We start from the raw sequence: 14,591 nt of genomic DNA on the forward strand, positions 1-14,591 counted from the left end.
CCTGGTTGCCTGATCTTGGAGTCTCATTCCCCATGAGCCTCTGAAGGTGTTCCTGTGTTCCTCGTGTATTCAGCTTCTGCTGATTCCTGTTTACTGCTATTGTGGTTGCCAGACCACTTCAACTCTCCTGTGTTCATCGTGCCTGCACTCAGCTGATTCCTATCCGCTGCCTCCAGGCCCGGTGCTCCCATTAGGCAAGGTTAGGCAGTCGCCTAGGGCGCCGGACTCTGCAGGGCGCCTCAAAATTAAAAAAACAATGACTATAATAGTTTAAAACTGTGCGTCGACCGCTGAGTATACCTTAAATGGCCACCGCACAGCTTGAGATCGATCCACAGGGAGGGGGAGGGGCTATGGATCAACACCACCGCCCTCCCCTCCAACAGCTGATGGGGCGCTCTGTCTCCTCCGCTCCACTCACTGACTGTTGGGCGTGACATCATCATCACGGCCCGACAGTGTCAGTGAGGGATGGGACCCGGCAGAGAGGAGCAGCGCCAAGGTAAGGAGAGACGGGGGGAGTTTTTTACATTGTGTGGGGGGGGCGGAGTTTTTCACATTGTTCCGGGGAAGGGTGGGGGGTGGATTTTGTTACATTGTGCCGGGGGGAGGGGGGGCGGATTTTTACATTGTGCCTAGGGCGCCGAGGACCCTGGCACCGGCCCTGGCTGCCTCCGTTACTACTACAGAGTGCCAGACCACTTCAACTCTCCTGTGTTCATCGTGCCTGCACTCAGCTGATTCCTATCCGCTGCTTCCGTTACTACTTCAGAGTTCCTGATTGTCTCAACTCTCCTGTGTTTATCGTGTCAGCTCTCCGCTGCCTCCGTTACCACTACTACTGGATACCAGACCGCCTCAACTCTCCCGTGTTCATCATGTTTCCAGTTTCACTTACTACTGCTTCCTGAGTATTGCTTCTTTGATTCTGGATTACCTGCCGTGCGCTGCGCCAACCTGATTACTGCTTCCACCCTCCAGTTGTCTCTCCTCCTGCCGGCCTTCAGCCTTCAGGTATCCCTGCACGTCGCTCTGACAGCCTGCTCTCCTGAACCGCGGTATGCATACTTTCCATTGACTTTGCTTTTGTATTGCATATCCATCTGGACTGAGTCGTGTTCTTCTCCGGAGACTCCTATCCACTGAAGCTATTGTTACCATTGACTTTGTTTTCTATTGCCTGGATTGCTATTGAGACTTTGTATACTTCTAGCAGCGCTGGTCAGTTATTGTTGTATTGTGGATATCATCGTGGGATCAAGTTCTGTGTGCCCCGTGTATACTCTGCTTTACATTCATCTCCTCGTGCCCCTCCTCACATATATATAGCAGTGGTACAACTTGCTGACGCAGACCACTGACTCCTGTTCCCTGTGACACCAGTTTCAAGTATCCTCTCACATAGCAGTGGTACAACTTGCTACACGCAGACCACTGACTTCCCCGTTACCTACCTTCACCTGGATTCCATTACTTCACTATAGACAGTGGTACAACTTGCTACACGCAGACCACTGACTTCCCCGTTACCTACCTTCACCTGGATTCCATTCCTTCACTATAGCAGTGGTACAACTTGCTATACGCAGACCACTGACTCTCCTCACGTTTCCTTGTCCATCTGGATCCTCGTGTACATTCATCTACTCATTACCAGTTGCTGCTAGTCATAGACTTTCCTTGAGCATTCTCTCACCATCTGCTGTTTCTCCTGTTCCGTTGTCACCCTGCTACCAGAGAACCATTATACCAGCTATATTACTCTGGTAAGTCTATCATCTGGTGATATCCTGGGCAAAGACTCCTAGTGCCCGTGACAGTGGTGTATGGAATGTTAGCTTTTTTTTCAGTTTTTTTAGCCATATCACCACATTTATCAGTAAGTATCTTTTTTTTCCATTTAATCCTTACATCAAGAACTGGTGGTTTCTTTGAGATTTACAAACCGTGTTTGTATTTGTAGCTTATTTTCTTATTATTTCTTCCCACGTGACCTTTTTTACTTGTAGAGGTTGAAAAATTACTACAGAGTACTAGTTTTGTAGACTATTCCTCTTGTTAATCATGGACCAAAGCCACTTCATCATTATCATCACATTTATTTATATAGTGCTCCTGATTCCGCAGCGCTGTACAGAGAACTCACTCACATCAGTCCCTGCCCCAATGGGGCTTACAGTCTAAATTCCCTAACACACATAGACTAGGGTCAATTTGTTAGCAGCCAATTAATCTACCAGTATGTTTTTGGAGTGTGGGAGGAAACCAGAGCACCCGGAGGAAACCCACGCAAGCACTGGGAGAACATACAAACTCCACACAGATAAGGTCATGGTCAGGAAGTTGGAGTTACTTGTAGGTGAATGCACAATGAGATGGGGAAAGGCATACAGTATAATATTAGTTATTTTGTCAGCTTAGTGCAAGGTCCAGTATTCCAGGTTCATAGAGATACATAATTTTGGTGATGAGTTGTTTCTCCTGCACGTTCTGGAATTTTTATCTAAGCATAACTCATACCATTAAATAATATCAAAGTTAATCAAAGTTAATTGTTTTATAAACCCATAATGAGGCTATTGCCAATTTTAAAAAGTTTATTTTCAAACTAAAGTTTTAATACCCAGTTTCAACCATAAACCGTTATGCTCCTTGGTAATAATAGCTACACATACCAATTTTACCAAGATTCTTTATCAACTGAACTAATAAATCTGGCAATGTAGTGAAATCAACCTTTTCAATGCTGATCTCAAGATAACTGGTTTGGAATATTCTTGCTGTGACTTGTTCTGTTTTCAGATATTGATGGCAAAATATAATGGCACTCATTCTATTATTGACACACTTGGTTGGATGCAATCTTTGTTAGTTAATTTATCCATCTTAATTTATAACCTTATTTGCATGTAACTGCACTTCCTTTTGTATTAGAAACAGTACATGAGTAGTAGCATACTACTGGTAAATACTAGCCAGTGTTCTGACAACTTGGTCACCTGTTACCCTGGCTCCTGCACCTACCTGCACACTTGGCTCCATGCTTCTCCTTAGCAGTAGGTCTGTCTAGTTGCAGTCTGTCTCTTCCTATCCTGGTGCTCCAGTTGCATGTGAATACACACTTTCTAGGTTCCTTGTGAGCTGCAATTAGGCAATCCAGATGAGCCTTAGCTGGTTTATTAACCCAATTTCAAAATAATAAACGTGTATAAAGAAATTACCTAAATTCATGTGCAATAATTATTTTCTTGACTCCAGTATTCTTTCTCTACAAGTATCTGATGCCCCTCTGCCATCCTAAAGTTCTTGTAGACTGAGGGTCGGAGAGATAGTTGACACTGACTCCAGCATTCAAAGTAAAACGCTTTCTTAGAGCGTAGCAATGATGCTGAGAAATTTTGAACACATCAAGTTTTGACTTGGAACAGGCATATCCACAGAGGGATGAAGTAATAGTGAAACATTCTGTGAGCTCTGCTACATGACTCTGTGAAATGCCATTCCACAATGTATTTGTAAATTTCCACTTGTCTATGAATAGAGCGGAGACAAGGAAAGTCCATTCGTGATACTGTACGGTGTACTTTGGGTAGGTCTGGGGATATTTAAGGCCACCAGAGAAGCGTGCAACATTTCATGACCAAATGTAGAACGAGGTGGATATTCACCAGGACAGTTGTTGTTGTTGTTTGGTGTTTTTTTTATTTGTTTTTTTTCATATCTACACTCTCCAATTTGCAGGTTCTGCCCTTCTTTTTATAGAATTTCTGTAATAGACCAAAGATTCAGCCCCTGGAAGACTATAGCCCCGTCCGAGTTAAGACTAGGCTATAAAATTTTAAAAGATTTGTTATTTTCGTTCTCTTATCATTAAGCCAAATTTGTATTATATTGTAATTTCAAATATTTGAAGCTTCTGATGTAGCTCTCATTATGATCATAAACACGTTAAGCGTTTATCCAGATTTTAAATGTATCAAATTTGGTTCTGTTGACACCATACAAAATGTTATAGGGCTTATTGTTTAAAATATCCTATTTTATTAAATATCTTCGTTCTTTGTCTGTAGGTGTAATTTGGGGTTGGTTGCGCGATCTCCGTCAGAACTGGACACCCTCTGTTAACGGTAATACTCATTTCCTTCCCCATGAATGTTGGAAAGCTCATTAAAAGATATAACAAATACTTGTTACACTATTCGGCATAACGTTAGTAAGCTCCCATGCAATATACATCTGCTGGTTTATTCTTTTTCCCCCAGACACAGCCCAACTTTTTTTTTTTTTTTTTTCCCCTCTCTCTCCAGCATTTCATTTGTTCTATTTCCTTTTGAACCTAAGGGAAGAGAGTACAAAATACAAGAATACTGTAAATTAATGTAAAACAAAAGAATTTAAACTTTTTTTTTTTTTTTAAATATTTTTATATAAGTACACTAGTAAGTCCTGACTCTAAACACCCTGTCACTAAGCATTTTATTAGGGTCAAATTCGAGAGACCAAGAAAAGGTAAAACATAATAGTGTAAACCGTTCAATAAATGTGAAATATAGTGACAAATCCTCTTAATGGGTGACGGAGGATTCTTAAAGGTGAATTACTGGTTTCTTCTCTTGTATTACAGCAGTGGTTCCCAAACTGTGCGCCTAGGCTCCCTGGGGTGCCTTGGAAATCTCACAAGGGTGCCTCAGCCAGGGCCATTGGTAAGCAAGGCGGGGGACTACTTGGTAATTATTTTGACTTAGGGGTGCCTTGAAAAATTTTTGGAGACCCCAGGGGTGCCTTGAACTGAAAAAGTTTGGAATCCACTGTGTTACACCAATACTTCTAAAATTCTCCACTGGCGCTCAAAAGGAAAAACAACAACATAGTGCTCAGTGTGTATAATAAATAACAATAAATATCAATGGCTATTTGACTCTTCTGTGGAGAATGAGAACAATCATAATTTCTATGGTTAATTGTGGTATTTTCAATGTAGAAATGACCATCACCCAAAGAGGGATACGAGCTCAAATGACATTTTGATTTTTGTAAAAACAAAAAGAAAACTAGCGTGCCAAAAAACACTTGCCTAATAATGTGATAGAATTCATAATTATTTCAGGGAAACCTCAAACCAGATATTATAGTATCTTTTTCTGTGCTGTTAAATGATCTTCTGCTGTCTTGTTGCATGATCGTACCAATACGATGCTTTGATGTTGGAAGTCACTTGGGAGCTTTTTGTTGATCCTGGGTAGTATTTGAGGATCTGCAATTAATTCTAATCCTACTGGAAAAGAAGAGTATTATAATTTTTGTGTAGGCTGTGACTTTTTTATTTTATTACACCAATAATAATGTATTCAGCTTGATTTAACTGCGGTCTAATCTTCATGATGGTAAAGATTCATGTTTAATCTTTTGGTCGTGCTAAATTCAAATAGCCTTGCCTAACTCTTGTATGTGTTGAGCCAATAGCAGAGGCATTACACAGCTGGTAGAGTCTATTAAAAAAGTGCCGAAACTCAGTAAAGCAGATGAGAGGATTTCAGAAAGGAGCTTATAGTAACATTAGCTATCATTGATTATCGTATAAATAAGAGATGATGATGATTGATTACAAGGCCTACAGTTGCCATCTATCTTTTTCTGAATGTGTTAGAAGAAAACATGCCTAACAAGGGCACTCTGTAATGATCATTTTATTTAAAATATACCTTTTATTTATGTAATCTAAAATATAGTGTTCCAGGAATAAGCCTAAATATAGTAGGCAGCGAAATATTAAAAAGAGAAAGTATTGAAAATTAAAGATTTAAAATAAAGATGTTAATAAGATGGCAGATTATGCCATGCCTGCTGTGTGTTTTATTATTTGAGGATATATTCCATTAATTAACAATTCTCACGTATTATCCAAGTCAGTCAGTATATAGATTGGGATTATTTATCATCAAGGTTTATATTCAACACCTTCGTCACTGTTTATAATATGTTGTTACATATATTCAAGATTTATTCATCAATAATTGCCATACACAATAATATTGACAATATAATTATATGTTTGTTTCAGAGGATTAGTTGATAAGAATCAATTGGGTTACTTAGTGCAGTAATTAGTAGATTGTCATTTATTTCATGACAATCATATTAGTCTGGTATCATTCATATAATGGAGCTGCTAGAGATTGTTATCATCAGTTGATACTATGTTCTCAGAAACGTTGTAGTCTGAGAGACTCCAATCCTCTTATTTCATATGTTGTTTAACCTATATAAGGTATTGTTGAATATGTAATCAGATTAATAGCATGGTGTGATCCAAGTTCCTTTAATGATAATCCCCTGACTAGTTGGATTCTCTGTCCAATACATCCCTGTTATAACGGGATTAATACCCCTTGATAATTGGACCTGTGCTGTCTCAAGGCATATGGCTCAATACATCCCCACTATAACGGGATTAGTGTCTCTCCGATAATTAGATTATTATAATTGTGAGGCATATAGTAGCTACGTGAGGCATCTAAACAACACAGCGAGGCGAACGCCGACGCGCGTTTCGCTACTCGCTTTAACTTAGGCAAAAAACCTTTTGCCTAAGTTAAAGCGAGTAGCGAAACGCGCGTCGGCGTTCGCCTCGCTGTGTTGTTTAGATGCCTCACGTAGCTACTATATGCCTCACAATTATAATAATCTAATTATCGGAGAGACACTAATCCCGTTATAGTGGGGATGTATTGAGCCATATGCCTTGAGACAGCACAGGTCCAATTATCAAGGGGTATTAATCCCGTTATAACAGGGATGTATTGGACAGAGAATCCAACTAGTCAGGGGATTATCATTAAAGGAACTTGGATCACACCATGCTATTAATCTGATTACATATTCAACAATACCTTATATAGGTTAAACAACATATGAAATAAGAGGATTGGAGTCTCTCAGACTACAACGTTTCTGAGAACATAGTATCAACTGATGATAACAATCTCTAGCAGCTCCATTATATGAATGATACCAGACTAATATGATTGTCATGAAATAAATGACAATCTACTAATTACTGCACTAAGTAACCCAATTGATTCTTATCAACTAATCCTCTGAAACAAACATATAATTATATTGTCAATATTATTGTGTATGGCAATTATTGATGAATAAATCTTGAATATATGTAACAACATATTATAAACAGTGACGAAGGTGTTGAATATAAACCTTGATGATAAATAATCCCAATCTATATACTGACTGACTTGGATAATACGTGAGAATTGTTAATTAATGGAATATATCCTCAAATAATAAAACACACAGCAGGCATGGCATAATCTGCCATCTTATTAACATCTTTATTTTAAATCTTTAATTTTCAATACTTTCTCTTTTTAATATTTCGCTGCCTACTATATTTAGGCTTATTCCTGGAACACTATATTTTAGATTACATAAATAAAAGGTATATTTTAAATAAAATGATCATTACAGAGTGCCCTTGTTAGGCATGTTTTCTTCTAACACATGCATCCTTAATCTCAATGTTTTACATGCAGAGGTGCACCAATCCAGCTATATATATTATTAAATCAGCAATTTAATATTAGTCTGGATATGTATATTAGCACTTAGTGCGGTGGTATATTTCTTTTTTTGTCTTTTTCTGAATGTGTCAAAGCAGAGGCACAGCAGGTCCCCCATAAAGTGTACAGTGCAGGCCTGGCCAACCTGTGACTCCAAGTGTTGTGAAACTACAAGCCCCAGCTGGCGGGCATGCTGGGACTTGTAGTTTCACAACACATGGAGAGACACAGGTTGGCCAGGCTTGGTATAAAAATAAAAGAGGTGAGCCTTATAAGGCTACATAGGCACCATGCAGAATGGGTACATGAAAGCTTATGTCACTCCTCAGATCAGTAGGGGATCTCTTTTCATGGTCCCAGCTGAGCTATGTAGAGGAATATTTACCTGAGGCAGTGTCCAGCAGAAGCCGTGACCATAGCATACATCACAGTAAAAACAAGGTTTACCCGTCCAAACAAACACGTCATTTATGTGATTTTAATAACACTGGAACTAGTATATGGGTTAACATTATGTAAGATGCATTTGTATTAAAAGCTATTTAGAAAAGTAATGATGGCTAAGTCAGTAAATTTAAAAATAAATATCCAGTACCGTGTGTGAAAGGATAATGATCTAGCGGAAGCATGCCTTGATCTCAAACAATCGCTTACAGATATCCACTAACATTAGAAAATACAGTGATAAATGCTGGGGTTTATGTACAAATCCCAATTATGAATAAAAAGTATTGAGGATCCATGGTCTATAACTTGTGAAGACCAATTGCTAAAACAAACAATACTTAATGCCATTATTAAACTGAGTGCTACATGAAAAAACAGACAGTATGTAACTTAAATGCAAAATAGAAAAACTAATTTGCAACCTTTGCATTGTAACATGGTTTTGTCCAGGAGACTATTTACTCAATTTTTTTACTTCACTTTCTTTAATGAATCGCGTCCAATGTGAAACTATTAACGCATTAAAGTTGATGCCACCAACTAACTTTTGATTAAACCCCAATAAATATGTCATATCAATGCACTTATTTAATTTAATAAAGAAATAAGATAGGATACATTTTGTTTCAAATAAATACAAAGGAGATGGTTGCGTCGCTTATAGAAACAAATCCGGTTTTAACCGTCACTTTATCAGCAGAACAAATTACCAACCAGTTCAGTGTTTCAATGAATATAAGCTTTGAATTAGAAGAGGTTAATTGTATTATATATTTACTGTAAAACCTCTGATCTAATTCTTCTTTTCTCTGTTTAGGAACAATGGTCTTGCCATTTGCAGCCTTCCAGATACTTCTGCCATTTTCGACAACTGTGAAATACAGTCTTTTGTTCTTTGCCTTAGCATTGTTCTTGATTGCACTGATTGTTTTGGCATGTAAAATGCACCAGTATTATAAGTATAAAGCATCCTCTATTGTGAAAAGTAAGTAGGAACTTCCCGTCAGTGAAAAATATCAGAATATTGAAATATGGTCTTTTAAAATTTGGATGCTCATACTGGAACTCTTTTCTTAACTGCAACCCATGCGCACTGCAAAATATGACAGGGGGTAGTAAGAGACAATAGGCATGGTGCAGAGGTCTGCAAGATAATGAGGCCATGATGTAATGAGTTGCCTTATAAATAAATGATGATGAGCATTGAAAGGGTTTCTTTACTGCAATGGTAGTTGGATCAAAACAGTTACATTTCAGGAAAGGTTAAACGTAATGGCTCACTGTGCTGCTTAGATCTGAGGTGTCAGGGGCGCACGGAGGATTGTCGACCCCAAAAAAACCCAAAAAATCCCAACCCGCACGAGAGCTACTGCGCAGCAGCTCCGTTTAGGCGGCACTGTCCTATACAGCAGCTGCGGCGCTGTCAAAGAAGCGTCCGCGGCGGTGGTGTATACACTACAGCACCGCCACGGACGCTTCTTTGTCAGCGCCGCGGCTGCTGTATAGGACAGTGCCGCTATAGTGGCCATTTAGTTAGCACAGGGGGGGTTTCTGGAGACTCAAAAACCCCCCCCTGCGTGCGCCACTGGGTGTAGTGTCTAATGGGAGGGACACCTGGTTTTTACCAGCAGACCACACGAGGGAGTAATTGGGTTCACTGCGAGGAACCCATAGGCTGCAGTGGCCAGAACGGACTTCCTTAGGCAGCTGCTGTCTAGATTGAGGGATGTGACAGACATTGTAAACAATATACAAGCCATGGTTTAGAAACGTATAAGAAGTTGGGATCAATGTCACAAGGAAACAATTGGAGTCAACAACAAGGCGGTTCAGTATCGGAAGGTCAGGCAGATTTCAGCTCAAGCACAACAAAAGCAATGCAATCGCTTGCTTAGGCAACAGTCTGTGTTTTAAATAGAGAGCACCTGAAGTCATAGGCATGTGCCGATTATTTGCCCACTACACTCAGGGAGTGCCTAAATGGAAGTGTTTATATAGCGCGCACCTATTTTGAGCCTATTATACGTGTATTATAGGAGCTAATGGCTGGGAGCTCTCACAAAGGTGGATAAACAATGAACAGGAATGTGGGGAAAGGTTCATTATACACATTTCATAACAAATTATCTACACTATATGCTTATCTGGTTAATTCTCTTTAGATACTAAATGGAAATGCTGATGCCATGGCCTTGGTTCTTTGGGTAACTGTTTGCTTGTTCATGCCTGAAAACAAGCAGGTGAATAAATTATTATAATGTAACTGTTGTAATTTGCAGACAAGAAGTTAATCAATGGTACGAATATTGAAAAGAAAACTGAAGGAAATATTCTGGTGAAAAGTTTATCTCCTGGCTTCTTAGAGACAGCAAGGGAGGAGCAGAACTCAAAGGCAAGTTAATCTTTGTTATTTCTACTACTTTAATCAATGTTGGTTAAGGCTAGGAGCAGACTGGAGATTTTCCATCTAATAATCCTGCCAATCACCTGACATACGACTTTTCAGTCAGGTGTTGATTAAATTTGTAGAATCACATGATCAAAAGCCGTCCCGATTGTCGGGTCATAAGATTGGTCGCACTGTTTAATAATCTTGTTCCAATCACCTTTCCGATCATGTAGTGTGTATGAATTCACGACAAATTCCATGACCAACTGACGATGGTTGCTCAAATTGTGACTCCTTTTGGAGGCATGTGTATGGAAATTTCTGATGTTTATAGCTTTCCCACATGGTGCGTTGTCTGCATGTCAGTCAATTGAGTGTTTGTAACGGAAAATCAATAGAAGCTGTCTGTTGCATATGTCTGCTTGCCTAATTATACACCAGTGTCTCCACAGTCTACAAGAAAAGCACATACCTATATTTTCTATAGCTGTGTATTGGATCTGTTTGCATAATTATACACCTGTGAAAAGTCGTTACCTGTCTTTTTTTTTTTTTTTTTTTTTTTTTTTTTTTTAAAACGTGTCTAATGTGTGCGCATGAATCGCCTGAGGTTTGGACTTTCAGTCATAGTTGTTACGAGCCGCAGTGGTGTTGAGCTGCCGCGACTCGCTCTAGACCCTCAGACACTTCCCCGACACCGTCATTATGACCGGGGCGTTCCTTCCAGTTTTTGTCCCGGCCGTCACCCTGGCAACAGCTGAGACGCTCTGCACATCACCGCAGCAGCATGGCCAGCTGGGCAGCCGGGCGCGTGTGCAACTACTGAGGAGCAATTAGTCTCCAGTTGGGGGCTGATTTTCCTGCTGTGACTCTCCAGTTTCAATTGGCCCTTCCATGCATATATATAGGCAAGGAGGGCTTAGCCTCCCTGCCGATTTATAGCGTTCAGTTCCTGACTGCTGACCTGTATTGTTGGATTGACTCTTCTGTGTATGACCTCTGACTTGTTTACTGGACCTTGTTTGAGTGCTCGTGACCCTGATCTTTGCCTGTCCTCGGGATATTCTATCTTTTTGCTGGCCCTGACCGCAGCCTGGACCCCACTCTGCTGCCTGCTTTTGCCCTTTGACCTTGGCCTGTTCTGGACTCTCACTAATCTCCTGCCATCAGGCCCCCACCTGCGCTACGGTAAATCCATAAGCTTGTACTACCAGTGTCGGACTGGGGCATGAAGGGCCCACCGGGGGACTGTAACACTAGGGGCCCACCAGAGGGGGTGTGGTCAGCCATTATAGAGGTGGGACCAGAAACTAGAGGGGGAGTGGTCAGTCCACGAAGGACAGCTAGCACCATAGTGTATTATATAAAGAATGCAGTGTGTGTATAAGGAGTACACAGTGTTGACCTGCCCCTTAGATTGGGCAGAACAGTCACCAAAAATCAGGATTGTCCCACTAGACCAGGCTTGGCTAACCTGTGAAACTACAAGCCCCAGCATGCTTTGCCAATATATAGCAGCTTATTGCTGGAAAGGTATGCTGGGTTTCACAACACCTAGAGTACCACAGGTTAGCCAAGCCTGCACTAAACTCAGATCATTTGACAGACTGTCCTACCTGTTCCTGTGACTTTTACCACCCGTGGCTGCTGGTTTCTTTAGTTGCGGCTTGTCTGGATCCTGGAATGTTGAGGGCCCTATTTGGATAAAATAATGGGTACATTTAGAAAATTCCAACCAGCCCCGGCATTAAATAAATAGGACCCACAATTAATACTTAGGCCTTCCTCCAGCCCCAACATTAAATAGTATTCCCATTTAATAAATAAACCTGATACCCTCCCTCCAAACACCGCCTGCAATAAATTAATAGCATTTACATTTAATACATCCATTTCCCACAACCATTCCCAGCATTAAATAATATTCACATTTAATAGATAGCCCTCCTCCCCACACTCAGCCCCACATTCAATTATAGACCCACAACACCTCAGCATTAAATTAAAGGTCCCCATCACAGCCAGTCATCTTTCAAATGCGATCGCAGCTGGGATCGCATTTGAGAAAGAAATATAAGGATTTGGTGAGCGCTCCCTAGTAGTTGAGATAAGGGGGGAAAAAAGGGGGGGGGAATGCTGCTTCGGGGGATTGGGATTTGTAAGGGTAGGTCCAACCCTTAAATAGGTAGGTTTAAGTATAGTGTCCCCTTAGCGCACACATAAGTAATATGTATAGAAAGAATGGTTTATTTGGTGACAAATTGTACAGTGATATCACATAAAATAAGATTGCAACCTCAATAACAGTAAACAGACATGTCACATATAAATTGACATAAACAATCATGACATAGACAAATAGTCGCCTTGGCTCAAACCTAGACAACTTGTAATATTCTTATAGAATTGGACAAGGAGGTCCTAAGGAAGCTGTATAGGTATAATGAGTCCCAAAAAAGTACATAAATGCAAGTTGTACTTAGAGTCACAGTCTCTGAATATATGACCAGGCAATGCCTCACACTGGGATAAATGGTAGCGTTATTGGGGGCAGTACTTGTAGTAATAGACTTACCCCTATGGGGTTGGTGCGCTGCTGTGTTCTCCCGAGATGACTGTCTTTTTAGGCGTGGAGTATAGCGAGATCCTAGATGTGCTGGTGCAGTCGCGGCCGTGGCTGACACCATAAATGCGCATGCACATGTGTTGGGAGTAGAGATAGGTAATAGCGCTATTCTTTAATCAGTTCTGGTCAAAAACGAAGTGGTGGAACAGCTACCTTGTCAACGCGCTTGAAGCAACGGTGACGCCGGGGAGGACAGCGGGCTGCCTAGTGCGGACAACGGGTCCCCACTTTTAAAAGGGGGTGTGGCTGTAAGGTATCCGGGCCTACCAGTGATTTTACCGGTAGCCCGCTGGGCCAGTCCGACGCTGTGTACTACTCTGAGTAGCAGACCTGGGGGCATCTAAATACATGTGAGCGTTTTCAGCTCTAATGGGAAAGGCAGCTGCTATATGTGAAGACCTCCTCTACCTTTTCTACAAGTTCATGACATTCACCATTGGCCGTAACAGTAGTACAATCGTTGTAGATAACATTTCGGTCAGAAAATTCTCCAGTGTGTACCTAGACTTGAGTGTTGGAAGGTAATTGGTTAGATTCATACTAACTTGTTATTGCATTAACAGTTGTGTTATTTTTAAAATAACTCAAACCTCTATACCCTGTTCCCTTCTCACCCCAATATTATGAAAATAAATGTCCTCTTGCTGAAGTGGGAATAGTTGTTTAAAAGTGACTGAAATCTTATTTGTAGTGTTGTGTTTTCTGCTGTTAGATCCAGCTCATGCAGAAGGAAATGGAGAAGCTGGAAGAGCATTTAACCCCTTCCCCTCCCAGTACAGAGAGTCTAGATGATGTGGGAAGTGATACTGAGCCTCATAGGTCCAGAGGGAAACTCAAGTTCGCACTTAATTATAATAAAAAGGCTACGACCTTACTGCTCAATGTCCTTGAAGCCACAGACCTTCCAGAACATAGCAGAGACCCATTTGTCAAGATAAGAGTTTTCACCAAAGTTGATGGCTCGCAATCTAAAGTCCAGTCTGTCCTTCATGAACGCGAAACCAGAGTGCTGAAAAACAATAGACACCCAATATTTGATGAAGACTTCTCAATGTCTCTAAAGGATTGCCAGTTGTCAAATTTAAGTCTTAAACTTGAGGTATGGGTTATGAAATCTTCTTACTTTGCCTTAATGGTTTATAAACATTTAATTAAAGATGTATTGTGTCAATTATGTGTCATGCTTTAGATGTTGAACATTAGGAGGTAAATGTATCTAGCTGAAAGTTTTACGGCGGGTTTGAAAAACCAATCAGATTCTAGCTATCATTTATTTAGTACATTCTACAAAATGACAGCTAAAATCTGATTGGTTGCTATAGGGAACATCTCCATTTTTCAAACCTGCCGGAAAATTCTCCGCTTGATACATTTAACCCTAGGTGTGAAATTGTAGGTGAAAATAGGATAGGGACAGGTAATGTAATGCAATATATAACTTCATTTCATACAAAGCTTTTTATCAGTCATTTATGTTTAATCTGACCAAGACAGCCATATATACCAGTTTCCTAGCATGTACATGAACATGGAATGGCTTTTTTTGCAACTG

At 40.5% G+C, this 14,591-nt stretch overlaps 1 protein-coding gene across 1 annotated transcript in view; it reads left to right on the forward strand.

Moving 5' to 3' along the window:
• LOC142103401 (synaptotagmin-2-like) overlaps window positions 1-14,591 on the forward strand; it is a 75,764-nt gene that overhangs the window by 44,536 nt on the left and 16,637 nt on the right. Inside the window, exons 3-6 of the mRNA XM_075187464.1 lie at window positions 4,071-4,127; window positions 8,842-9,009; window positions 10,304-10,416; window positions 13,752-14,138. Coding sequence (XP_075043565.1) covers window positions 4,071-4,127; window positions 8,842-9,009; window positions 10,304-10,416; window positions 13,752-14,138 — 725 coding nt within the window. The remainder of the gene's footprint in view (window positions 1-4,070; window positions 4,128-8,841; window positions 9,010-10,303; window positions 10,417-13,751; window positions 14,139-14,591) is intronic.

Source organism: Mixophyes fleayi, chromosome 10 (genome assembly GCF_038048845.1).
Source record: "Mixophyes fleayi isolate aMixFle1 chromosome 10, aMixFle1.hap1, whole genome shotgun sequence".
Classification (NCBI taxonomy): domain Eukaryota; kingdom Metazoa; phylum Chordata; class Amphibia; order Anura; family Limnodynastidae; genus Mixophyes; species Mixophyes fleayi.